Here is a 27623-nt window from a genome sequence, read left to right as displayed (position 1 = left end):
GAAGCAGTGAGACACAGAGGATACAATAAGCCTAGAGGAAGCAGTGAGACACAGAGGATACAATAAGCCTAGAGGAAGCAGTGAGACACAGAGGGGATGCAATAAGCCTAGAGGAAGCAGTGAGACACAGAGGGGATGCAATAAGCCTAGAGGAAGCAGTGAGACACAGAGGGGATGCAATAAGCCTAGAGGAAGCAGTGAGACACAGAGGATGCAATAAGCCTAGAGGAAGCAGTGAGACACAGAGGATGCAATAAGCCTAGAGGAAGCAGTGAGACACAGAGGATACAATAAGCCTAGAGGAAGCAGTGAGACAGAGAGGGGATGTAATAAGCCTAGAGGAAGCAGTGAGACAGAGAGGGGATGCAATAAGCCTAGAGGAAGCAGTGAGACACAGAGGGGATGTAATAAGCCTAGATGAAGCAGTGAGACACAGAGGGGATGCAATAAGCCTAGAGGAAGCAGTGAGACACAGAGGGGATGCAATAAGCCTAGAGGAAGCAGTGAGACACAGAGGGGATGCAATAAGCCTAGAGGAAGCAGTGAGACACAGAGGATGCAATAAGCCTAGAGGAAGCAGTGAGACACAGAGGATGCAATAAGCCTAGAGGAAGCAGTGAGACACAGAGGATGCAATAAGCCTAGAGGAAGCAGTGAGACAGAGGGGAAGCAATAAGCCTAGAGGAAGCAGTGAGACAGAGGGGATGCAATAAGCCTAGAGGAAGCAGTGAGACAGAGGGGAAGCAATAAGCCTAGAGGAAGCAGTGAGACAGAGGGGATGCAATAAGCCTAGAGGAAGCAGTGAGACAGAGGGGAAGCAATAAGCCTAGAGGAAGCAGTGAGACACAGAGGATACAATAAGCCTAGAGGAAGCAGTGAGACAGAGGGGATGTAATAAGCCTAGAGGAAGCAGTGAGACAGAGGGGAAGCAATAAGCCTAGAGGAAGTAGTGAGACACAGAGGGGATGCAATAAGCCTAGAGGAAGCAGTGAGACAGAGAGGAAGCAATAAGCCTAGAGGAAGCAGTGAGACAGAGGGGATGCAATAAGCCTAGAGGAAGCAGTGAGACACAGGGGATGCAATAAGCCTAGAGGAAGCAGTGAGACACAGAGGATGCAATAAGCCTAGAGGAAGCAGTGAGACAAAGAGGATGCAAAAAGGAGCGAGATGATTGATAGAGATAGAGATGACGATGATAGAGATGATGATGAGAGAGAAAGAGAGAGAGACACACACACAGCCAGAGAGACAGATAGAGACAGAGAGAGATGCAGGGAGAAGAGAGAGTTTAGGAATGTGTGAAGATGATGAGAGCAAAAAGTAACATGAGGGAAAAAGAGATGACCCAATGAATGTTGCAGGTGGTGAGGGGGAGGAGTAAATGAATAAAGTAGTTTGTCCTTTTTGCTAGCTCTCGTCTCTATAACAACTTTATGGAGCAGTTAAAAAAATACAAAATAGGAGTAACCATTGTCTGATACTGACCTGCAAACAAGGGATTTCCCCTTCAGAGAAATTAAAGGTCCCAATAACGTCTTCTCCAATCTTGTAAACAGTCTTAAAGATGAAAAATGTTCCAACTTTGCCTCGAGCGTTACTGATGTTGTACTGATCTAAGGGGGCAAACATGAGCGTTATACCGGAGCAAACTTATTACAGCTCATGGTAACTCGGCATAAATAACTAGCCCTCAAATCTCAAAAACGGGTATCCAAAGTATCAAAAATGGTTTATGCTTACAAGACAAATTACATTTCTTCCATGGTGGTGGGAATCCACAATCCTTTACTCCTGGGAATTACTCTTTTCTACCACTAGGAGGAGGCAAAGTTTCCCAAACCCCAAGAGCCCCAATACAGCTTTCTAAAATTTGAGAGGCCCAGAAAAATGAACAAAAAATAAATAAATAAAATATCTGAAATCTTTTCTGGCTTCCACATAATTCTCCACAACATCCAAATTGCGGAGGAGATGCTCTTTAGAATTCTTAGGAGCCGGACAAAAAGGAACCACAAAATCCTGATAAAAAATAAAAATATATATAAAATCAGGAGAATTGCATGACAAAGCTGAAAGCTCAGAACACCTATCTGAAGAAATAGCTAGCAGAACCTTCCCAGATTAAAAAGTAATAATAAAAAAAATAATTAAAGGGACACTGAACCCAATTTTTTTCTTTCATGATTAAGATAGAGCATGCAATTTTAAACAACTTTCGAATTTATTCCTATTAGCAGTTTTTCTTCGTTCTCTTGCTTTCTTTATTTGAAAAAGAAGGCATCTAAGCTATTTTTTTTGTTCAGAACCATGTAAAGCACTTGTTTATTGGTAGGTGAATTTACCCACCAATCAGCAAGAACAACACAGTGTGTTCACCAAAAATGGGCCGGCATCTAAACTTACATTCTTGCATTTCAAATAAAGATACCAAGATAATGAAAAGAATTTGATAATAGGAGTAATATAGAAAGTTGCTTAAAATGGCATGCTCTATCTGAATCATGATAGAAAAAAATTGGGTTCAGTGTCCCTTTAAGGTCTACACCATGGTATTGGCTAAAAAAGGAGGAATTGGAAGAACCCTCAAAACCAGATTAAGATTCCAATGAAGGAGATACTGAACAAATAACTGGTTTAATACTAATCAAAGCCTAAAAGTCAGACATTTTAGCAAATTTTCTTATGAAACAAAAATAGCCTACATCTGACCCTCTAGTAACCTAGCTGACAAACCTTATCTAAGCCTTTTTACATGAATTCAAGAACCAGGGACTCATCTATTAGACTTGCCTAAGGGTCTCAAGACCTGGCGCAATACTAAGGCAGTTTAAGAGACAATGAAGGCTGCCAGAGATTTCATGACCTCTCATCACAATTTGGTTGAAAAGTTCCTAATTCAAAGGGACCATTCCCAATTGTTCACACCTAGAATATGGATAGCAAAAATCATGCAATGATGTTGTTCTGCGCAACTGATAATGTGGGATACTTCCTTCATTGCTGAGGAACCAAGAGTTCCTCAATGATGATTGACATGAGCCACTGCTGTGACATTGTCGGACTGAAATTTCAGAAAAGATCCACGTCTGAGATCGGGCCATCTCTGGAGAGCACTGAAGATTGCACGGAAGTCTAGAATATTAATTGGTAACCTCCCCTCCTGAGGAGACTTCCAGACTGCACACCAACCAGTGTTAATTTTGATGGCAAATTTTAATTTAGTCTTAGTCTTTTGACTAAAATGCCATTTTAGTTTTAGTTGTATTTTAGTCATCTGAATTGTTTTAGTTTTAGTCTAGTTTAAGTAGACTAAATCTCCAGTAGATTTTAGTCGACTAAAATCTAAGGGGTTAAGTTAAAGTGTAATGTATTATTTAAGCATTTCTCTATCATTTCCAAACTCATTATATACTCCAGGAGTAAACATAACACCTGTTAATATTTATGGTATTAAGGTTTAAACATGAAGTACAGACACAGATTTAGCCCTTGTGATATATAACATCTTTATTAAACTTAAAATTAAATAAATAAAAAGTTTCATAAACAAACAGAAGTGCAACTTTAAAATATAAAAAAAACCAACTGTAAACTGTATTGGCTGCATTGCACATATTACCCAATATAAAAACTTTAACAGTTCTCTGTATCAAGTAACTCAACACAACAAACTGTTTCTGCAGCTAGCACAGGCACAGCATAACTTCAACCCATACTCGTGGGTTATGCTTATTTCTATAGGAAGAATCAATTGATTGTTCACAGATTTTAAAATATTTCGGCAACTAAATTAACACTGCTCTAGAACTTCCAAACTCATTATATAACTCCTGGAGCAAAGGTTTATTAACCTGTTTTTATTTATTGTATTAAGGTTTTAACATGCAATACAGGTTTAACTGTTGTGGTATATAACATAATTTATGCTTACCTGATAAATTTATTTCTCTTGTAGTGTATCCAGTCCACGGATCATCCATTACTTGTGGGATATTCTCCTTCCCAACAGGAAGTTGCAAGAGGATCACCCACAGCAGAGCTGCTATATAGCTCCTCCCCTCACTGCCATATCCAGTCATTCGACCGAAACAAGACGAGAAAGGAGAAACCATAGGGTGCAGTGGTGACTGGAGTTTAATTAAAATGTAGACCTGCCTTAAAAGGACAGGGCGGGCCGTGGACTGGATACACTACAAGAGAAATAAATTTATCAGGTAAGCATAAATTATGTTTTCTCTTGTTAAGTGTATCCAGTCCACGGATCATCCATTACTTGTGGGATACCAATACCAAAGCTAAAGTACACGGATGATGGGAGGGACAAGGCAGGAACTTAAACGGAAGGAACCACTGCCTGTAGAACCTTGCTCCCAAAAACAGCCTCCGAAGAAGCAAAAGTGTCAAATTTGTAAAATTTTGAAAAGGTGTGAAGCGAAGACCAAGTCGCAGCCTTGCAAATCTGTTCAACAGAGGCCTCATTTTTAAAGGCCCAGGTGGAAGCCACAGCTCTAGTAGAATGAGCTGTAATCCTTTCAGGGGGCTGCTGTCCAGCAGTCTCATAGGCTAAGCGTATTATGCTCCGAAGCCAAAAGGAGAGAGAGGTTGCCGAAGCTTTTTGACCTCTCCTCTGTCCAGAGTAAACGACAAACAGGTTAGATGTTTGACGAAAGTCTTTAGTAGCCTGCAAGTAAAACTTCAAGGCACGGACTACGTCCAGATTATGCAAAAGACGTTCCTTCTTTGAAGAAGGATTAGGACACAATGATGGAACAACAATCTCTTGATTGATATTCCTGTTAGAAACCACCTTAGGTAAAAACCCAGGTTTGGTACGCAGAACTACCTTGTCTGAATGAAAAATCAGATAAGGAGAATCACAATGTAAGGCAGATAACTCAGACTCTTCGAGCCGAGGAAATAGCCATCAAAAACAGAACTTTCCAAGATAAAAGTTTAATATCAATGGAATGAAGGGGTTCAAACGAAACTCCCTGAAGAACTTTAAGAACCAAGTTTAAGCTCCACGGGGGAGCAACAGTTTTAAACACAGGCTTAATCCTAACCAAAGCCTGACAAAATGCCTGGACGTCTGGAACTTCTGCCAGACGCTTGTGCAAAAGAATAGACAGAGCAGAGATCTGTCCTTTTAAAGAACTAGCTGATAAGCCTTTGTCCAAACCCTCTTGGAGAAAGGACAATATCCTAGGAATCCTAACCTTACTCCATGAGTAACTCTTGGATTCACACCAATAAAGATATTTACGCCATATCTTATGGTAGATTTTCCTGGTGACAGGCTTCCGAGTCTGTATTAAGGTATCAATGACTGACTCGGAGAAGCCACGCCTTGATAGAATCAAGCGTTCAATCTCCATGCAGTCAGTCTCAGAGAAAGTAGATTTGGATGCCTCAGAGGCAGAGTTCATGGTGGAAGTGATGACATGTCCACTAGGTCTGCATACCAGGTCCTGCGTGGCCACGCAGGCGCTATCAGAATCACTGATGCTCTCTCCTGTTTGATTTTGGCAATCAGTCGAGGGAGCAGAGGAAACGGTGGAAACACATAGGCAAGGTTGAAGAACCAAGGAGCTGCTAGAGCATCTATCAGCGTTGCTCTCGGGTCCCTGGACCTGGATCCGTAACAAGGAAGCTTGGCGTTCTGGCGAGACGCCATGAGATCCAGTTCTGGTTTGCCCCAGCGAATTATCTTTGAGACTTCTAACATCACTAGGGAACTCCTGGTTCCCCCTTGATGGTTGATGTAAGCCACAGTCGTGATGTTGTCCGACTGAAATCTGATGAACCTCAGTGTTGCTAACTGAGGCCAAGCTAGAAGAGCATTGAATATTGCTCTTAACTCCAGAATATTTATTGGGAGGAGTTTCTCCTCCTGAGTCCACAATCCCTGAGCCTTCAGAGAGTTCCAGACTGCGCCCCAACTTAGAAGGCTGGCATCTGTTGTTACAATCGTCCAATCTGGCCTGCGAAAGGTCATACCCTTGGACAGATGGACCCGAGAAAGCCACCAGAGAAGAGAATCTCTGGTCTCTTGATCCAGATTTAGTAGACGGGACAAATCTGAGTAATCCCCATTCCACTGACTTAGCATGCATAATTGCAGCGGTCTGAGATGCAGGCGCGCAAATGGCACTATGTCCATTGCTGCTACCATTAAGCCGATTACTTCCATGCACTGAGCCACTGACGGGCGTGGAATGGAATGAAGGACACGGCAAGCATTTAGAAGTTTTGATAACCTGGACTCCGTCAGGTAAATTTTCATCTCTACAGAATCTATAAGAGTCCCTAGGAAGGAGACTCTCGTGAGTGGTGATAGAGAACTCTTTTCCACGTTCACTTTCCACCCATGCGACCTCAGAAATGCCAGAACTATCTCTGTATGAGACTTGGCAATTTGAAAGCTTGACGCCTGTATCAGGATGTCGTCTAGATACGGAGCCACCGCTATGCCTCGCGGTCTTAGAACCGCCAGAAGTGAGCCCAGAACCTTTGTAAAAATTCTCGGGGCAGTGACCAACCCAAAGGGAAGAGCTACAAATTGGTAATGCCTGTCTAGAAAGGCAAATCTTAGGAACCGATGATGATCTTTGTGAATCGGTATGTGAAGGTAGGCATCCTTTAAGTCCACTGTGGTCATGTACTGACCCTCTTGGATCATGGGTAGGATGGTCCGAATAGTTTACATTTTGAATGATGGAACTATGAGGAATTTGTTTAAGATCTTTAGATCCAAGATTGGTCTGAAGGTTCCCTCTTTCTTGGGAACCACAAACAAATTTGAATAAAATCCCTGTCCTTGTTCCGTCCGCGGAACTGGATGGATCACTCCCATTACTAGGAGATCTTGCACACAGCTTAGGAATGCCTCTTTCTTTATCTGGTTTGCTGATAACCTTGAAAGATGAAATCTCCCTTGTGGAGGAGAAGCTTTGAAGTCCAGAAGATATCCCTGAGATATGATATCCAACGCCCAGGGATCCTGAACATCTCTTGCCCACGCCTGGGCGAAGAGAGAAAGTCTGCCCCCCACTAGATCCGTTTCCAGATAGGGGGCCGTTCCTTCATGCTGTCTTGGGGGCAGCAGCAGGCTTTCTGGCCTGCTTGCCCTTGTTCCAGGACTGGTTAGGTTTCCAGGCCTGTCTGGAATGAGCAACAGTTCCCTCTTGTTTTGAAGAGGAGGAAGTTGATGCTGCTCCTGCCTTGAAATTTCGAAAGGCATGAAAATTAGACTGTTTGGCCTTTGATTTGGCCCTGTCCTGAGGAAGGGTATGACCCTTGCCTCCAGTAATGTCAGCAATAATTTCCTTCAAGCCAGACCCGAATAAGGTCTGCCCCTTGAAAGGAATGTTGAGTAATTTAGACTTTGAAGTCACGTCAGCTGACCAGGATTTAAGCCATAGCGCCCTACGCGCCTGGATGGCGAATCCGGAATTTTTAGCCGTTAGTTTAGTCAAATGAACAATGGCATCAGAAACAAATGAGTTAGCTAGCTTAAGCGTTCTAAGCTTGTCAATAATTTAATTCAATGGAGCTGTCTGGATGGCCTTTTCCAGGGCCTCAAACCAGAATGCCGCCGCAGCAGTGACATGCGCAATGCATGCAAGGGGCTGTAAAATAAAACCTTGTTGAATAAACATTTTATTAAGGTAACCCTCCAATTTTTTATCCATTGGATCTGAAAAAGCACAACTGTCCTCAACCGGGATAGTGGTACGCTTTGCTAAAGTAGAAACTGCTCCCTCCACCTTAGGGAACGTCTGCCATAAGTCCCGTGTAGTGGCGTCTATTGGAAACATTTTTCTAAATATAGGAGGTGGGGAAAAGGGCACACCGGGTCTATCCCACTCCTTGCTAATAATTTCTGTAAGCCTTTTAGGTATAGGAAAAACGTCAGTACACACCGGCACCGCATAGTATCTATCCAGCCTACACAATTTCTCTGGAATTGCAACTGTGTTACAGTCATTCAGAGCAGCTAATACCTCCCCAAGCAATACACGGAGGTTCTCAAGCTTAAATTTAAAATTAGAAATCTCTGAATCAGGTTTCCCCGAGTCAAAGATGTCACCCACAGACTGAAGCTCTCCGTCCTCATGTTCTGCATACTGTGACGCAGTATCAGACATGGCTCTAACAGCATTTGCGCGCTCTGTATCTCTCCTAACCCCAGAGCTATCGCGCTTGCCTCTTAATTCAGGCAATCTAGATAATACCTCTGACAGGGTATTATTCATGATTGCAGCCATGTCCTGCAAGGTAATCGCTATGGGCGTCCCTGATGTAATTGGCGACATATTAGCGTGCGTCCCCTGAGCGGGAGGCGAAGGGTCTGACACGTGGGCATAACTTCCCCCTCGACAGAACCCTCTGGTGATAATTCTTTTATAGATAAAGACTGATCTTTACTGTTTAAGGTGAAATCAATACATTTAGTACACATTCTCCTATGGGGCTCCACCATGGCTTTCAAACATAATGAACAAGTAGGTTCCTCTGTAACAGACTAGCAATGAGACTAGCAAGCTTGGAAAACACTTTAAAACAAGTTTACAAGCAATATAAAAAACGTTACTGCGCCTTTAAGAAACACAAATTTTCCCAAATTTTGAAATAACAGTGAAAAAATGCAGTTACACTAACAAAATTTTTACAGTGTATGTAATAAGTTAGCAGAGCATTGCACCCACTTGCAAATGGATGATTATCCCCTTAATACCAAAAACGGAATAACAAATGACAAAAACGTTTTTTAAACAGTCACAACGACTGCCACAGCTCTACTGTGGCTTTTTACCTCCCTCAATACGACTTTTGAAGCCTTTTGAGCCCTTCAGAGAAGTCCTGGATCATGCAGGAAGAAGCTGGATGTCTGTGTCTGTAATTTTTGCTGTGCAAAAAAACTTTAAAATAGGCCCCTCCCACTCATATTACAACAGTGGGAAGCCTCAGGGAACTGTTTCTAGGCAAAATTCAAGCCAGCCATGTGTAAAAAACTAGGCCCCAATAAGTTTTATCACCAAACATATGTAAAAAACGATTAAACATGCCAGCAAACGTTTTAAAATACACTTTTATAAGAGTATGTATCTCTATTAATAAGCCTGATACCAGTCGCTATCACTGCATTTAAGGCTTTACTTACATTACTTCGGTATCAGCAGCATTTTCTAGCAAATTCCATCCCTAGAAAAATATTTTAACTGCACATACCTTATTACAGGAAAACCTGCACGCTATTCCCCCTCTGAAGTTACCTCACTCCTCAGAATATGTGAGAACAGCAAAGGATCTTAGTTACTTCTGCTAAGATCATAGAAAACGCAGGCAGATTCTTCTTCTAAATACTGCCTGAGATAAAATAGTACACTCCGGTACCATTTAAAAATAACAAACTTTTGATTGAAGAAATAAACTAAGTATAAAACACCACAGTCCTCTTACGACCTCCATCTTAGTTGAGAGTTGCAAGAGAATGACTGGGTATGGCAGTGAGGGGAGGAGCTATATAGCAGCTCTGCTGTGGGTGATCCTCTTGCAACTTCCTGTTGGGAAGGAGAATATCCCACAAGTAATGGATGATCCGTGGACTGGATACACTTAACATGAGAAATAGGGTTGCCACCTTTTGCCCAGAAAATTCCTGGACACTTTTTAAGTGGGCGTGGAGAGGGTGTGATTAGGGCGTGGCTTGGGGTGTGGCTTCTCACTGCCTCAAATACATTATGAAATCACACGGCCTTAAAGGGATACTAAACACAATTTTTTTTTCTTTTTCTGTGTTATATTATATATTAGTTTTGCATAGTTATCATTTGAATAATACAATGATGTATCCCCTCCTCACAAATAAAAAAATAATTAAAATTTTACAGATTTTGTATGAATATTTTCCTTTTCTTTTCTACATAATAATGTCTCACTGGCTTTCTCTTGACTTTGTTTTCAAAGTCATTGACAATAAGAATCAATTTGAAATTACAGTTGTGAAGATATTATAATTATACAGGCAGCCTTGAAGAATTGATAATGCTGGCTTGCAGAACCAGATGTATACAGTCATCTAAGCTTTTAAATTCCTTTGGCATAAAAAGCAGGTTTTGCTTTCAAGTTTTCTTGCAGTAATATTAGTGGCATGGGTATTGCTATAATTATTTACATGATACAAATAGCTGGATATATTTCCTTAATAATCTGCATATTGAAGGTTAGATTTAACAATAAAGCATGTTAATGCACCCTTTATATGACCGAAAACCCTCATCAATGTCTTAAAATATAAATGTTAAACATATCCTGATAACTCCATCATTTTTTAAATCTAAAATAAAAATAATGTAGGAATACATGAGTCAATCTACACTGGACTTGTGTGTTAAGCTACAACTGAGCTGAATGCATGTTATGCTTATAACAATATAGTGACATTATACATAGCCGCTGTATGACAATGACAACACCACAGGCAGCCAGCTCGCACCTTGCCCCACTCTCACCCACTCAGGATACTCCTTCTGCACACAGCGGTGCAAAAGCTCAAACTGGAGAAGTACAGGAACACTTCCTGTCAGATGATGCGCTACGAGCAACATCACTAATCAGCAGCGTGCACGCCACACCACTCGGGGGTTCAAAGGTCTAGTGCAGTGTGTAAAAGAGGCGCAGCTCATATGTAAACTTTTTTTATGCTGGATCACGATTCACAATAGTTTTACTGGAAAGATACAGGCCACAGAACAGATATCAGACGAGAACACAGACAAGGAGGTACCTTTGAGAAATGTAGTTAACCTTTCTAGTGTGACCTTGACACAAACTGAAGTAGGGGTTTTGAGCCTAGGTCTTGGTTTTTCACCCACCACCCATTTTAACCTTTTCGGAACTATCCACGATGTAAACAAATTTGTGAGGAAGCTCACTCTCAAAAAACATTTTTCTGACAGTGTGGATAGTGCCGAACAGGTGCCTAGTGAGTGTGTCCCTTTTTTACAACAGATAAATAAAGATTGCCTAAAGTTTGATGAACAATGCTCAGTTTTGGATTTAATCTCTCTTTGTAATGAAAATGTACAACCTATTGAAAGCACTATGAAACCTCCATCAGTTTCACACACAAGAAAGAGTCATTTCTACCCAGTACAAAGTAGGAGCAAAAACAGACGTCTTCCAGCGCACAGTTGAAAAGAAACTGATAGCTTTATCAGAAGATATTCATTCTGAAAACAAAAGGAAAAAAGATTTGTTTAAATACAACCTTGCGCTGGAACAACGCCAAGCCCTAAAAACTCTGGGGTCTAACTCAACTTTGGTTATTAAAGAATCTGATAAGGGGGGGTAACGTGGTCGTGATGGATAGGGAGTACTATGTACATGAGTCTCTTAGGCAACTTAATGATATAGAGGTTTACAAAAAATTAACTTTTAACCCTACTGTTGCCTATACACCCCTAGTGGAGGATATACTTATCTTTGGCCTCCAGAAAGGGGTTATTTTACCTTCATTAATGGATACATTACTCCCTAAAACTCCGCTTACTCCAATTTTTTACTTTCTGCCTAAGTTGCACAAGGATGCGCTTAGGCCCCCTGGACGCCCCATTATATCTGGGGTAGGTTCTCTTTTGGAACCACTCTCGGAATTTGTTGATTCCCTTTTGCAACCTTTGGTCTGCAATCTAATGAGTTACATCAGAGATGCTACTCAGGTTTTGAGAACTGTATCGGCCATTGAGTGGCAACAAAACTATCGTTTTGTTACCATAGACGTAGTGTCTCTTTACACCTCCATTCCACACCAGCAGGGATTGAATGCTGTTTCTTTCCTTTTGGATAACCATTCAAATTATTCTGAAAACATTAAGCAATTTCTTGTTCTGGCCATTGAATTTTTACTTACTCACAATTTCTTTTTGTTTGAGGGGTGTTGTTACCTCCAGAGGCGTGGAACAGCTATGGGGGCCAAGTTTGCCCCCTCCTACGCCAATCTCTATATGGGATGGTGGGAGCTGTTCCATGTCTATGGAGGTGACAACCCCTTTAAGAATCATATTGTTTACTTTGGCCGGTATATAGATGATCTGCTGCTGGTGTGGAACGGGGATGAAGACAGTGTTGTTAATTTTGTCAAATACCTGCATGATAATGAAGCAAATCTCACATTTACTTTTGAGCAACATGAATCGCAAATCATATTTCTGGATATTTAACTTAGGGTAAATATATCATCATGCACTATTGACACCTGTCTTTATAGAAAACCAACGGGTGGCAATACAATTTTAAATTACAAATCATGCCACCCACGACACGTCTTGAAAGCCATACCAAAAGGCCAATACATACGGACCAAAAGACTTTGTTCCAATGATGTAACATATAGGGAACAAATTGATATTTTGGATGAGAGACTCTCTGAGCGTGGCTATCCAACCAATTTACTAAAGACAACTAGAGAAGAAGTCACTCTAATACCATGCAATACTCTTTTGGAGTATAAGCGTGCTGATTTGGACCGCTCCAAAACAAAAACTAGTGGGAACAAGCTAATTTTTAGCACCCCATACAGTCAGGAATTCCATAAAATCTGTAACCTTGTCAAAGAATGTCTACCCATTCTCGCCACTGACCCCAGTTTGGAGAAGGTGGCGAGTAATGGATGTAAATTTGTGGCTAGAAAAGCTAAGACCATAGGAAATATGGTGGCTCCTTCTCAACTACCTGAACGCAATGTGCGTACATGGATACCCAAAAGGCTAGGCTTTTACAGATGCAAGTCTAGAATCTGCAAGACTTGTAACTATGTCACAGAGGGGGAACTGTTCAAATCCTCTGTCTCTAATAACATCTATCAAATTAGATATAATTTAAACTGCAATTCCACACATGTAGTATATCTTCTGACCTGTAGGGGGTGCCAAATCCAATATGTAGGAAAAACTAAAAGGATGCTCAGAGATAGAGCACTCAAGCATATTAGGGACATTGATGATCCCGAGGTTTTTACACCAGTGGCAAAACATTTTAAAAATATGCACAATGCAGATTCATTATTGGCATCCTTTCAGGCAATTGATTATGTCCCCAGACACAAGAGAGGTGGGGATAGAGAGTACAAACTTAGTTACAAAGAGGCACAGTGGATATTTACACTAAATACCAGACATCCTCTAGGAATAAACATGAAGTCAGATGTCAATTTATTTATTTAATCACCTTCAGCACAAACATTCTGTTAAATTGTTGTTTGTGATGTCTTGTTCTTATCCCTCATTATATTTTCAACATTTAGTATATATTATTCATATGTAGTAAAATGTAATTGTATAGCCACACCTTTCTCATGTATTGTAAATCAACTTCACTATACAGGCAGGAAAGTGTTAATTAACACAGGTGTGTCTAATTTAATTGTTGAAGTGTATCCCTTTAATAAGGGCATCCGGGTACGTGCAGATTATAGCAGTGAACAAGTGTGGAGATCCCACACGAAACATGTCTGCTGTTTCCTGCTGATGTGAGCTGTTTGCTCCCTTATGGTTTTATCCTGCATTCACCACCAATAAAGAATATGTTTTTTTTACCTTATACTAAGGATTTCTTAATTCCTGTGAGTATACACTGGCTGTAGGAGGAGTCTGACTCCGGGACATTTAGAGGATGACCCGGGACATTCCTCCCGATTCCGGGGCTGTCCCAGTGATACCGGGGCAGGTGGCAACCCTAGGTATAAAACATGTTTTTATTTATCTTAAAATTAAATAAAACCAAGTTTGGTAAATAAACAAGAAGATAGCCGTGCATTTTTGTTTTTTACAAAAGAGCAGTAAAGAGATGAATTGAATATAACAAATTGCATAAACTGTTCATTTTGACAGCAAATTTTGATTTAGTTTTAGTCATAGTCTTGACTAAAATGCCATTTTAGTTTCAGTCGTATTTTAGTCATCAGAATTTTAGTTTTATGTGCATTTTAGTCTAGTTTTAGTTGACAAAATTAACACTGACACCAACCTAACAAGCTGGCATCTGTGGAGATTACTACCCACATTGGCCAAAGAAAGGAGGCTCCCTGAACCAAGGACTGGTGAGTCTGCCACAAAGTCTGAGATGGTCTTGTCCTCCGATCTAAAAAACAAATTCCTGAGACAGATCCTCATGGCCCTATTCCATTGATGGAGTATCTGTAATTGGAGGCTCCAAGGATAAAATCTGGCAAATAGAATGCAGCAACATGAGACCCAAAACTTCCATGCACTGAGCAACAGAAGGGAGAAGCTTTAGCTACAGAAGTGCCCAGGCCTGTTACAGCTTGTGCTGACCTGCCAGGAACAAAAGCATAATCATCAAATCTATTATGAACCCCAAAAAAGACAAGTTTGAGGAGGGGTTCAGGAGCTTTTTAGAAGATTTATTTTCCAACTATGACTCTGAAGCAACATCTTAGTGTGAGACACAGCCAGATGAAAAGAGGGAGCTTGAACCAGAATGACATCCACGTAAGGAGCTAAAGAGATTCCTTGAGATGAACTGCAAACGAGAGAGCTCTTAGGACTTTTGTAAACACTCTGGGAGCTGTAGCCAGGCCGACAGGGAGAGCCACAAACTGATAATACTGGTCTAGAAAAGCAAATCTCAGGAACTTAGTGCAATCCATGTGTATAGGGTTATGCAAATCTATGGAAGATGTAAAACTGACCTTTCTGCACTAAAGGAAGTGCAAATTATCTTGATCTTTAAATTAGGAACGTTAATGAATTTCTTGAATGAAAACGTATTCAATACCCCAGGGAATGATTTGCAATACCCAGGTATCCTGAACAAATCTCTCCCAAGCTTTCCAAATGAGACTCAATATGCCCCCCACCAGAGGCTGGTCTGGGGGGGGGGGGGGGGCGCACCTTCATGCTGTCTTGGGGGGTGGGCTGGACTGTTTGTTTTTGGACTAAGAAGAGTTGGCCTTATAGGAAGATTTGGAGTAGCCTGAACTATGGGTAGAGGGGAAATTTTTCTAAACCTTAGATTGCTGAAAGATACGAAAACATCCAGCATATCTAAGCTTACCCTTAGAATTCTAATCCTGGTACTAAAATGCTCTTACCCCTGTGGCAACAATAGTCCAAACCCAACAGAGATTTACCCCAGATAGGGAAAAAAAAAGAGTCTGCATTTAGTGTCACATTTGTGTAGGTTTCAGAAAAAAAAATAGGCACAAAGATTTTTGCTCAATGTCAGGGCAGGGAGTTGTTTGGAAGGCAGCCGTCTGTAGTGAATTACAGAGCTGCCTACAGCTGGCCAGGCAGATGGAGCCAGAGATTAAGCCAAACACAGACTTCAGGTACCCAGATGAGAGCCCTGAGCCGGAGCCCTCCAGTGGTTCAGAGGGGGAAGCCATAAGACAGCGAAACAAGAGACGCAGGATCCTGGCCACGTGACATTTAGACACCATATCGGCAGACAAAGCGCTTAGCACATCTATCTAAAACAGCTACTGCAGCATTCATATGAATAATTCCCACTGCTGCATCACAAATAAAGGAATTTGCTGTTCTCAGGAGATTAATGCAATTGCTGGGCAGTTTTTAAAAACTTTGGATGAGATTTAGGATTGCATTAAAATCAAATTAGTTTCCCTAGGAACAAGTTCTGCAAGGTTGTGACACGAAACAGCTGTAGCAGTGGCAACACTGACTGCTGGTCTAAACACAAAACCTGCAAGTTCAAAGGAGCAGCACTGAAATCCTTCAAGTTGTCTATCTAAAGGATCCTTAAGAGGAACTATCCTCCAAAGGAATTGACCTATGTGAAGTTGGCACCCCATGTTCGTAAAAACTGAATTAAAATATACCATTCGTTTGTGCTGTGTTTGTGCTGATTTGTGCCGCAAAAACCAACGTTTGTGCCGGTTTGGTTTAGGAGATATTGCACATTATTTTTTTATGAAACCCCGCCCACTTTGCACCCCATGTTATGCAATTTTAAAAACAAATATACCATTTGTTTGTGCTGCAAAAACAAACGTTTTTGCCGGTTTGGTTTCGGAGATATAGCGCATTATATTTGCTGAAACTCTGCCCACTTTGCACCCCATGTTATGCAATTTTAAAAAAAAATATACCATTCGTTTGTGCTGCGTTTGTGCTGATTTGTGCCGCAAAAAACATAATTTATGCTTACCTGATAAATTTACTTCTCTTGTGGTGTATCCAGTCCACGGATCATCCAATACTTGTGGAATATTCTCCTTCCCAACAGGAAGTTGCAAGAGATCACCCACAGCAGAGCTGTCTATATAGCTTCTCCCATAACTGCCATAGCCAGTCATTCGACCGAAGACAAGCAAGAGTAAGGAGAAACTATAGGGTGCAGTGGTGACTGTAGTTTAGAGTTAAAAAATACCTGCCTTAAAATGACAGAGCGGGCCGTGGACTGGATACACCACAAGAGAAATAAATTTATCAGGTAAGCATAAATTATGTTTTCTCTTGTAAGGTGTATCCAGTCCACGGATCATCCATTACTTGTGGGATACCAATACCAAAGCTAAAGTACACGGATGAAGGGAGGGACAAGGCAGGTACTTAAACGGAAGGAACCACTGCCTGTAAAACCTCTCTCCCAAAAATAGCCTCCGAAGAAGCAAAAGTATCAAATTTATAGAATTTTGAAAAAGTATGAAGCGAAGACCAAGTCGCCGCATTGCAAATCTGTTCAACAGAAGCCTCATTTTTAAAGGCCCATGTGGAAGCCACAGCTCTAGTAAAATGAGCTGTAATCCTTTCTGGAGGCTGCTGGCCAGCAGTCTCATAAGCTAAGCGTATTATACTTCTTAGCCAAAGCGAAAGAGAAGTTGCCGAAGCCTTTTGGCCTTTCCTCTATCCAGAGTAGACAACAAACAAAGCAGATGTTTGACTAAAAATCTTTAGTAGTTTGTAAATAAAACTTTAAAGCACGAACCACGTCAAGATTATGTAAAAGACGTTCCTTCTTTGAAGAAGGATTAGGACACAATGACGGAACAACAATCTCCTGATTGATATTCTTATTAGATACCACCTTAGGTAAAAACCCAGGTTTGGTACGCAAAACTACCTCATCTGCATGGAAGATCAGATAAGGGGAATAACATTGTAAGGCAGATAACTCGGAAACTCTTCGAGCCGAGGAAATAGCTACCAAAAATAGAACTTTCCAAGATAAAAGTTTGATATCTATGGAATGAAGAGGTTCAAACGGAACCCCCTGAAGAACTTTAAGAACCAAATTTAAACTCCATGGTAGAGCAACAGGTTTAAACACAGGCTTGATTCTAACTAAAGCCTGACAAAATGCCTGAACGTCTGGAACATCCGCCAGACGCTTGTGCAAAAGAATAGATAGTGCAGAAATCTGTCCCTTTAAGGAACTAGCTGACAATCCTTCTTGGAGAAAAGATCCAATCCTTCTTGGAGAAAAGATAATATCCTGGGAATCCTGACTTTACTCCATGAGTAACCCTTGGATTCACACCAATAAAGATATTTACGCCATATCTTATGATAGATTTTCCTGGTGACAGGCTTTCGTGCCTGAATTAAGGTATCAATAAATGACTCGGAGAAGCCACGCTTTGATAAAATCAAGCGTTCAATCTCCAGGCAGTCAGTCTCAGAGAAATTAGATTTGGATGGTTGAAAGGACCCTGAAGTAGAAGGTCCTGTCTCAGCGGCAGAGTCCATGGTAGAAAGGATGACATGTCCACCAGATCTGCATACCAAGTCCTGCGTGGCCACGCAGGTGCTATCAAGATCACTGATGCTCTCTCCTGCTTGATTTTGGCAATCAGACGAGGGAGCAGAGGAAACGGTGGAAACACATAAGCCAGGTTGAAGGACCAAGGCGCTGCTAGAGCATCTATCATCGTTGCCTTGGGGTCCCTGGACCTGGATCCGTAACAAGGAAGTTTGGCGTTCTGGCGAGACGCCATGAGATCCAGTTCTGGTTCACCCCAATGTTGAGCCAATTGTGCAAATACCTCCGGATGGAGTTCCCACTCCCCGGATGAAAAGTCTGTCGACTTAGAAAATCCGCCTCCCAGTTCTCTACACCTGGGATATGGATAGCTGATAGGTGGCAAGAGTGAATCTCTGCCCAACGAATTATCTTTGAAACTTCCAACACCGCTAGGGAAATCCTTGTTCCCCCTTGATGGTTGATGTAAGCCACAGTCGTGATGTTGTCCGACTGAAATCTGATGAACCTCATTGTCGCTAGCCGAGGCCAAGCTTGAAGAGCATTGAATATCGCTCTTAGTTCCAGAATGTTTATTGGGAGGAGGGTCTCCTCCTGAGTCCACGATCCCTGAGCCTTCAGGGAGTTCCAGACTGCCCCCCAGCCCAGAAGGCTGGCATCAGTCGTTACTATTGTCCAATCTGGCCTGCGAAAGGTCATACCTTTGGACAGATGGACCCGAGATAGCCACCAGAGAAGAGAATCCCTGGTCTCTTGATCCAGATTTAGTAGAGGGGACAAATCTGTGTAATCCCCATTCCACTGACTGAGCATGCAGAGTTGCAGCAGTCTGAGATGTAGACGGGCAAACGGCACTATGTCCATTGCCGCTACCATTAAACCGATTACTTCCATACACTGAGCCACCGAAGGGCGAGAAGTGGAATAAAGAACACGGCAGGAATTTAGAAGTTTTGATAACCTGGTCTCTGTCAGGTAAATCCTCATTTCTACAGAATCTATTCCCAGAAAGGAGACTCTTGTGAGAGGGGATAGAGAACTCTTTTTTTCGTTCACTTTCCACCCATGCGACCTCAGAAATGCCAGAACTATGTCCGTATGAGATTTGGCAATTTGGAAATTTGACGCCTGTATCAGAATGTCGTCTAAATAAGGGGCTACTGCTATGCCCCGCGGCCTTAGGACCACCAGAAGTGACCCCAGAACCTTCGTAAAGATTCTTGGGGCTGTAGCTAACCCAAAGGGAAGGGCTACAAACTGGTAATGCCTGTCTAGGAAGGCAAACCTGAGAAACCGATGATGATGATCTTTGTGTATCGGAATGCGAAGATAAGCATCCTTTAAATCCACTGTAGTCATGTATTGACCTTCCTGGATCATAGGTAGGATGGTACGAATAGTCTCCATCTTGAATGATGGGACCCTGAGAAATTTGTTTAAGATCTTGAGATCTAAGATTGGTCTGAAGGTTCCCTCTTTTTTGGGAACCACAAACAGATTTGAATAGAATCCTTGTCCCTGTTCCTCCTTTGGAACTGGGTGGATCACTCCCATAACTAGGAGGTCTTGAACACAGTGTAAAAATGCCTCTCTCTTTATCTGGTTTGCAGATAATTGTGAAAGGTGAAATCTCCTTTTTGGAGGAGAAGCTCTGAAGTCCAGAAGATATCCCTGGGATACAATTTCCAACGCCCAGGGATCCTGGACATCTCTTGCCCAAGCCTGGGCGAAGAGCGAAAGTCTGCCCCCTACTAGATCCGTTACCGGATCGGGGGCCAATCCTTCATGCTGTCTTAGAGGCAGCAGCAGGCTTTTTGGCCTGCTTACCTTTGTTCCAAGTCTGGTTAGGTCTCCAGACCGACTTGGACTGGGCAAAAGTTCCCTCTTGTTTTGTATTAGAGGAAGTTGATGCCGCACTCGCCTTGAAGTTTCGAAAGGCACGAAAATTAGACTGTTTGGCCCTTGATTTGGACCTATGCTGAGGAAGGGCATGACCTTTTCCTCCAGTGATATCAGAAATGATCTCTTTCAAACCAGGCCCGAATAGGGTCTGCACTCTTGAAGGGAATATTAAGCAGCTTAGACTTTGAAGTAACGTCAGCTGACCATGATTTAAGCCATAGCGCCCTACGCGCCTGAATAGCAAAACCAGAATTCTTAGCCATTAGTTTAGTCAAATGAACAATGGCATCAGAAACAAAAGAATTGGCTATCTTAAGTGCTCTAAGCTTGTCAAGTATATCATCCAATGGGGTCTCTACCTGTAAAGCTTTTTCCAGAGACTCAAACCAGAAGGCCGCAGCAGCAGTGACTGGGCCAATGCATGCAAGGGGCTGTAGAATAAAACCTTGTTGAATAAACATTTTCTTAAGGTAACCCTCTAACTTTTTATCCATTGGATCTAAGAAAGCACAACCGTCCTCGACAGGGATAGTAGTACGCTTGGCTAGTGTAGAAACTGCTCCCTCCACCTTAGGGACCGTTTGCCATAAGTCCCGTGTGGCGGCATCTATTGGAAACATTTTCTTAAAAATAGGAGGGGGAGAGAACGGCACACCGGGTCTATCCCACTCCTTATTAATAATTTCTGTAAACCTTTTAGGTATTGGAAAAACATCAGTATAGACAGGTACTGCATAGTATTTATCCAATCTACACAATTTCTCTGGCACTGCAATTGTATCACAGTCATTCAGAGCAGATAAAACCTCCCTGAGCAACACGCAGAGGTGTTCAAGCTAAAATTTAAATGTTGACATATCAGAATCAGGTTGAATCCTCTTCCCTGAGTCAGAAAAATCACCCACAGAAAGAAGCTCTCCTTCCTCAGCTTCTGCATATTGTGAGGGGGTATCAGGCATAGCTACTAAAGCGTCAGTATGCTCTGCATTTCTTCTAACTCCAGAGCTGTCTCGCTTTCCTCGTAACCCAGGAAGTCTGGATAATACCGCTGACAGTGTATTATCCATGAATGCCGCCATGTCTTGTAAAGTAAACGCCATGGGCGTGCTAGATGTACTTGGTGCCTCTTGAGCGTGAGTCCCTTGAGCGGGATTTAAAGGTTCTGACACGTGGGGCGAGTTAGTCGGCATAACTTCCCCTTCGTCAGATTCCTCTGGTGATAAATTTTTTAAAGACAAAATATGGTCTTTATTACTTAAAGTGAAATCAGTACATTTGGTACACATTCTAAGAGGGGGTTCCACCATGGCTTCTAAACATAATGAACAAGGAGTTTCCTCTATGTCAGACATGTTTGTACAGACTAGCAATGAGACTAGCAAGCTTGGAAAACACTTTAAAGCAAGTTAACAAGCAAAAAATAAAAACGGTACTGTGCCTTTAAGAAAAATAAAAAAGGTCAGTGAAAAAAAGCAGTAAATCAAATGAAATTTTTACAGTGTGTATAATAAGCTAACAGAGCATTGCACCCACTTGCAAATGGATGATTAACCCCTTAGTTTAAAAAACGGATCAAAAAAATGATTTTTACCAGTCACAACAAACTGCCACAGCTCTGCTGTGGCCCTACCTTTCCATACAAACGTCTTTGGAAAGCCTAAAAGCCCTTTAGAGAGGTCCTATAGCATTCAGGAGACTTCTTGAGGGAAGCTGGATGTCTCAGTCTGTAAAAGTTACTGCGCAATTAAGCGCTAAATTAGGCCCCTCCCACTCATGATCTATTGTAGATGATCTATTTATATAGCTCATAAAGTTTTTTTTTTTTTTTTTTTAAAACTGATAGTTTTTGCTTGTTCTTAAATAACATTGCTCTGATTTTGAGACTCCTAACCAAGCCCCAAAGTTTTAGGAGAATACCGAAGTATACCTACTCCACCTTGCTTCTGTTTGTGTAAAGGGTCTTTTCATATGCAAAGGAAGGGGGAGGGGGAGTGTCTGATATTTCCCACTTGCAATGGGTGCTCCAGTAACCTTTTAAACAGAGCTAAACTGGGAGCTTCTAAGTAAGTTTTTAAATGGTTTCATAGCGGATTTATATATCAGTATCTGTGCATCTTATTCTTTATAATAGTGTCTATTACATGCAGTTATATGAAAATTGGTGTATGCTGTCCCTTTAACACTGCACCAGAAAGTAAAATGTAAGAGGGTTAATATTGCACCAGAGAGGTTAATGTGGCATTTACAGGGCCAGATTTGTAATGAGGCAGAGTAGGCATGTGCCTACAGGCGCCCTCCATAGAGGGGAACCGTGCCTAATTGCTGGTGTGCTGTCAATTTGACAGAACACCGGCAACAAGGAGGGTGCTCTCTATATAGAACACTATTCAGAGCGCACCTCCTCCTTTTCCATGACTGGCGGCTTCCGTGGGGGCAGAGAGGGACCTCAGTGTAGGCTGCCCATTAAAAAGTCTATCCAGCACAGGCAGGCGTTTCATTGGCACCACGGAAGCCGCCGGTAACAGAAAACAAGGGGGATGCACTCTGTATAGTGCACTCTGTGCCTATGGGCGCCCGAAATGTAAATCCGGCCCTGGGCATTAAAGGATTAACATGGTAACATACCGGTTTATACGGCATACATGGGGTTATTGAAGAGTAATGGATTGGAAGAAGCCCAAAACCATAGCTTAAAGGGACACTGAACCCAATTTTTTTCTTTCGTGATTCAGATAGCGCAGCAATTTTAAGCAGCTTTCTAATTTACTCCTATTATCAATTTTTCTTCATTCTTTTGCTATTTTTATTTGAAAAAGAAGGCATCTAAGTTTTTTTTGGGTTCAGAACTCTGGATAGCACTTTATTGGTGGATGAATTTATCCACCAATCAGCAAGGACAACCCAGGTTGTTTACCAAAAATGGGCCGGCATCTAAACTTACATTCTTGCATTTCAAATAAAGATTCCAAGTGAATGAAGAAAATTTGATAATAGGAGTAAAGTTGCTTAGAATTTCATGCTCTATCTGAATCACGAAAGAAACATTTGGGTTCAGTGTCCCTTTAAAGGGATATGAAACCCAAATTTTTTCTTTCATGATTTAGAAAGAGCATGCAATTGTACACAACTTTCCAATTTACTTCTATCATCTAATTTGCTTAATTTTCTTGATATTCTTTGCTGAAAAACATATCTAGATATGCTCAGTAGCTTCTGATTGGTAGATGCACAGATGCCTCGTGTGATTGGCTCACCCATGTGCATTGCTATTTCTTCAAAAAAGGATATCTAAATAATGAAGCAAATTAGATAATAGAAGTAAACTGGAATGTTATTTAAAATTGTATTTTCTTAAATCATGTAAGAAAATGTTTGGGTTTAGTGTCCCTTTAAGTAATTTAACTGCAAAGTGAATAAGTAGAAACCCACTACTTAAAGGACCAGTCAACACATTAGATTTGCATAATCAACAAATGCAAGATAACAAGACAATGCAATAGCACTTAGTCTGAACTTCAAATGAGTAGTAGATTTTTTTTATAACAAATTTCAAAGTTATGTATATATCCACTCCCCCTGTATAATGTGATAGCAATCAACCAATCACAAATGCATATACGTATAGTCTGAGAATTCTTGCACATGCTCAGTAAGATCTGGTGACTCAAAAATTGTAAATATAAAAGACTGTGCACATTTTTTTTAATGGAAGTAAATTGGAAAGTTGTTTAAAATTACATGCTGTATCTGAATCATGAACATTTAATTTAACCTGAGTGCCCCTCAGGAAATTTTCAATTAAATTGCAGTAAAGCCCTCTTCAACCCCATTAGGCCTAATAAACTTCCTTTAGCCAATTTAACCTCTTTGTTGCCATATTAATCGCCTGTAATATGTTAACCACAGACAGCCCAATATTAACTTGCTTAGATTTAACAAGCGCTTAAAAGCACTCAAGCAAGTTTTCTTATATAAGTAAATTCTTTTTTTGTCGCTTTTTTTTTAAAAAACATTTAGGGGGGCATTACATCCCTGGCGATGGGGAAAACATTGTCTCACTAGTTTTCTATGCAGCGTAACTAGACTATTGCGCTGAGCAGCTACACTGCTGCGCTGCATAGAAAACTGAAACAGGTTTTTTTTTTTCCCAGTTGCCAGGTATGTAATCTCCCCCATATGTTCTTAAATATTTTTTTCTGGTGTGGAAGTCACATCTGTTCTTTTGTATACCCCAAAGTTTTATAATTCTATTTGTACTTACAAACATTTTTGTAGTTATAATACTTCTGAATCAAATAGTACACATAATGCACAATATCTCCAAAATCAAACCGGAACAAACGTTCATTTTTGCGGCACAAATCAGTACAAACGCAGCACAAACGAATGGTATATTTGTTTTTAAAATTGAATAACATGGGGTGCAAAGTGGGCGGGGTTTCATAAAAAAATAATGTGCTATATCTCCGAAACCAAATCGGCACATTCGTTTTTGCGGCACAAATCAGCACAAACGCAGCACAAACAAATGGTATATTTCTATTTAAAATGGCATAACATGGGGTGCAAAATGGGCGGGGTTTCATAAAAAAATAATGTGCAATATCTCCTAAACCAAACCGGCACAAACGGTTTTTGCGGCACAAATCAGCACAAACGAATGGTATATTTTAATTCAGTTTTTACAAACATGGGGTGCCAACTTCACATAGGTAAGGAATTGTGCTACGCCTGGCCAGGTCCCTGTATCTACCTTAGGAACAGTTTCCTACATTTCTGTATTAACAGAAGGGAGAGAAAACACATTTTGTTTATGGAACAAAAAGGAATACCTGGCTTCTGCCATTTCTTAGAAATAAGTTCAGAAACAGAATCAGGCACGGGATAAGAGGAAGGCTGCTTGGGAGCTGCCTCAATCTAAAAACAAACAAACAAAACCCCCAACAACAACAACCTCTAAAGCAGTTAAATTCTGAAGGAGGGATAATAGGATTCGTAAGTAGTTTTCTTTCAGCCTCTTTAAAGTTCCTCAGACACAAAAGTTATAAAAATGATTACATGACGTCAGATTGTACACTAAGCATACAATCTACTAAATACACAATATCTCCTTTTTCGTCGTCTGATATAACATAACTGAACCATACAAAGAGCAAAGTCAGGAAGGCTAAGAGATTCTTATTGACAGTCATAATAGACCATTCAAAGGTCCCTTCTAGAACATAGTACAAGGCAAGCTTGACAGTTAATCATTTATTTTTACCAGCAGCACAGAAATACTCAGAGCAAATAAGACAAAAAATATCAGAAGCAGCTTCCCGGAGTTGTGATCTCCATATCAGAAGAAGCAGCTTCCCGGAGGTGTGATCTCCATATCAGAAGAAGCAGCTTCCCGGAGGTGTGATCTCCATATCAGAAGAAGCAGCTTCCCGGAGGTGTGATCTCCATATCAGAAGAAGCAGCTTCCCGGAGGTGTGATCTCCATATCAGAAGAAGCAGCTTCCCGGAGGTGTGATCTCCATATCAGAAGAAGCAGCTTCCCGGAGGTGTGATCTCCATATCAGAAGAAGCAGCTTCCCGGAGGTGTGATCTCCATATCAGAAGAAGCAGCTTCCCGGAGGTGTGATCTCCATATCAGAAGAAGCAGCTTCCCGGAGGTGTGATCTCCATATCAGAAGAAGCAGCTTCCCGGAGGTGTGATCTCCATATCAGAAGAAGCAGCTTCCCGGAGGTGTGATCTCCATATCAGAAGAAGCAGCTTCCCGGAGGTGTGATCTCCATATCAGAAGAAGCAGCTTCCCGGAGGTGTGATCTCCATATCAGAAGAAGCAGCTTCCCGGAGGTGTGATCTCCATATCAGAAGAAGCAGCTTCCCGGAGGTGTGATCTCCATATCAGAAGAAGCAGCTTCCCGGAGGTGTGATCTCCATATCAGAAGAAGCAGCTTCCCGGAGGTGTGATCTCCATATCAGAAGAAGCAGCTTCCCGGAGGTGTGATCTCCATATCAGAAGAAGCAGCTTCCCGGAGGTGTGATCTCCATATCAGAAGAAGCAGCTTCCCGGAGGTGTGATCTCCATATCAGAAGAAGCAGCTTCCCGGAGGTGTGATCTCCATATCAGAAGAAGCAGCTTCCCGGAGGTGTGATCTCCATATCAGAAGAAGCAGCTTCCCGGAGGTGTGATCTCCATATCAGAAGAAGCAGCTTCCCGGAGGTGTGATCTCCATATCAGAAGAAGCAGCTTCCCGGAGGTGTGATCTCCATATCAGAAGAAGCAGCTTCCCGGAGGTGTGATCTCCATATCAGAAGAAGCAGCTTCCCGGAGGTGTGATCTCCATATCAGAAGAAGCAGCTTCCCGGAGGTGTGATCTCCATATCAGAAGAAGCAGCTTCCCGGAGGTGTGATCTCCATATCAGAAGAAGCAGCTTCCCGGAGGTGTGATCTCCATATCAGAAGAAGCAGCTTCCCGGAGGTGTGATCTCCATATCAGAAGAAGCAGCTTCCCGGAGGTGTGATCTCCATATCAGAAGAAGCAGCTTCCCGGAGGTGTGATCTCCATATCAGAAGAAGCAGCTTCCCGGAGGTGTGATCTCCATATCAGAAGAAGCAGCTTCCCGGAGGTGTGATCTCCATATCAGAAGAAGCAGCTTCCCGGAGGTGTGATCTCCATATCAGAAGAAGCAGCTTCCCGGAGGTGTGATCTCCATATCAGAAGAAGCAGCTTCCCGGAGGTGTGATCTCCATATCAGAAGAAGCAGCTTCCCGGAGGTGTGATCTCCATATCAGAAGAAGCAGCTTCCCGGAGGTGTGATCTCCATATCAGAAGAAGCAGCTTCCCGGAGGTGTGATCTCCATATCAGAAGAAGCAGCTTCCCGAAGGTGTGATCTCCATATCAGAAGAAGCAGCTTCCCGGAGGTGTGATCTCCATATCAGAAGAAGCAGCTTCCCGGAGGTGTGATCTCCATATCAGAAGAAGCAGCTTCCCGGAGGTGTGATCTCCATATCAGAAGAAGCAGCTTCCCGGAGGTGTGATCTCCATATCAGAAGAAGCAGCTTCCCGGAGGTGTGATCTCCATATCAGAAGAAGCAGCTTCCCGGAGGTGTGATCTCCATATCAGAAGAAGCAGCTTCCCGGAGGTGTGATCTCCATATCAGAAGAAGCAGCTTCCCGGAGGTGTGATCTCCATATCAGAAGAAGCAGCTTCCCGGAGGTGTGATCTCTATATCAGAAGAAGCAGCTTCCCGGAGGTGTGATCTCTATATCAGAAGAAGCAGCTTCCCGGAGGTGTGATCTCTATATCAGAAGAAGCAGCTTCCCGGAGGTGTGATCTCCATATCAGAAGCAGCTTCCCGGAGGTGTGATCTCTATATCAGAAGCAGCTTCCCGGAGGTGTGATCTCTACATCAGAAGCAGCTTCCCGGAGATGTGATCTCTACATCAGAAGCAGCTTCCCGGAGGTGTGATCTCTATATCAGATGCAGCTTCCCAGAGGTGTGATCTTTATATCAGAAGCAGCTTCCCGAGGTGTGATCTCTATATCAGATGCAGCTTCCCAGAGGTGTGATCTTTATATCAGAAGCAGCTTCCCGGAGGTGTGATCTCTACATCAGAAGCAGCTTCCCGGAGGTGTGATCTCTATATCAGAAGCAGCTTGCCAGAGGTGTGATCTCTATATCAGAAGCAGCTTCCCGGAGGTGTGATCTCTACATCAGAAGCAGCTTCCCGGAGATGTGATCTCTACATCAGAAGCAGCTTCCCGGAGGTGTGATCTTTATATCAGATGCAGCTTCCCAGAGGTGTGATCTTTATATCAGAAGCAGCTTCCCGGAGGTGTGATCTCTATATCAGATGCAGCTTCCCAGAGGTGTGATCTTTATATCAGAAGCAGCTTCCCGGAGGTGTGATCTCTACATCAGAAGCAGCTTCCCGGAGGTGTGATCTCTATATCAGATGCAGCTTGCCAGAGGTGTGATCT

General features: G+C 42.1%; 1 protein-coding gene across 1 annotated transcript in view; it reads right to left on the bottom strand.

The window, feature by feature from the left end:
• RGP1 (RGP1 homolog, RAB6A GEF complex partner 1) overlaps window positions 1-27623 on the bottom strand; it is a 145747-nt gene that overhangs the window by 66519 nt on the left and 51605 nt on the right. The window contains exon 6 of the mRNA XM_053700955.1: window positions 1486-1613. Coding sequence (XP_053556930.1) covers window positions 1486-1613 — 128 coding nt within the window. The remainder of the gene's footprint in view (window positions 1-1485; window positions 1614-27623) is intronic.

Source organism: Bombina bombina, chromosome 2, assembly GCF_027579735.1.
Source record: "Bombina bombina isolate aBomBom1 chromosome 2, aBomBom1.pri, whole genome shotgun sequence".
NCBI classification, from domain to species: domain Eukaryota; kingdom Metazoa; phylum Chordata; class Amphibia; order Anura; family Bombinatoridae; genus Bombina; species Bombina bombina.
The sequence above is the reverse complement of the archived record's forward strand: the minus strand, read 5'-3'. Positions and strand labels throughout refer to the sequence as shown.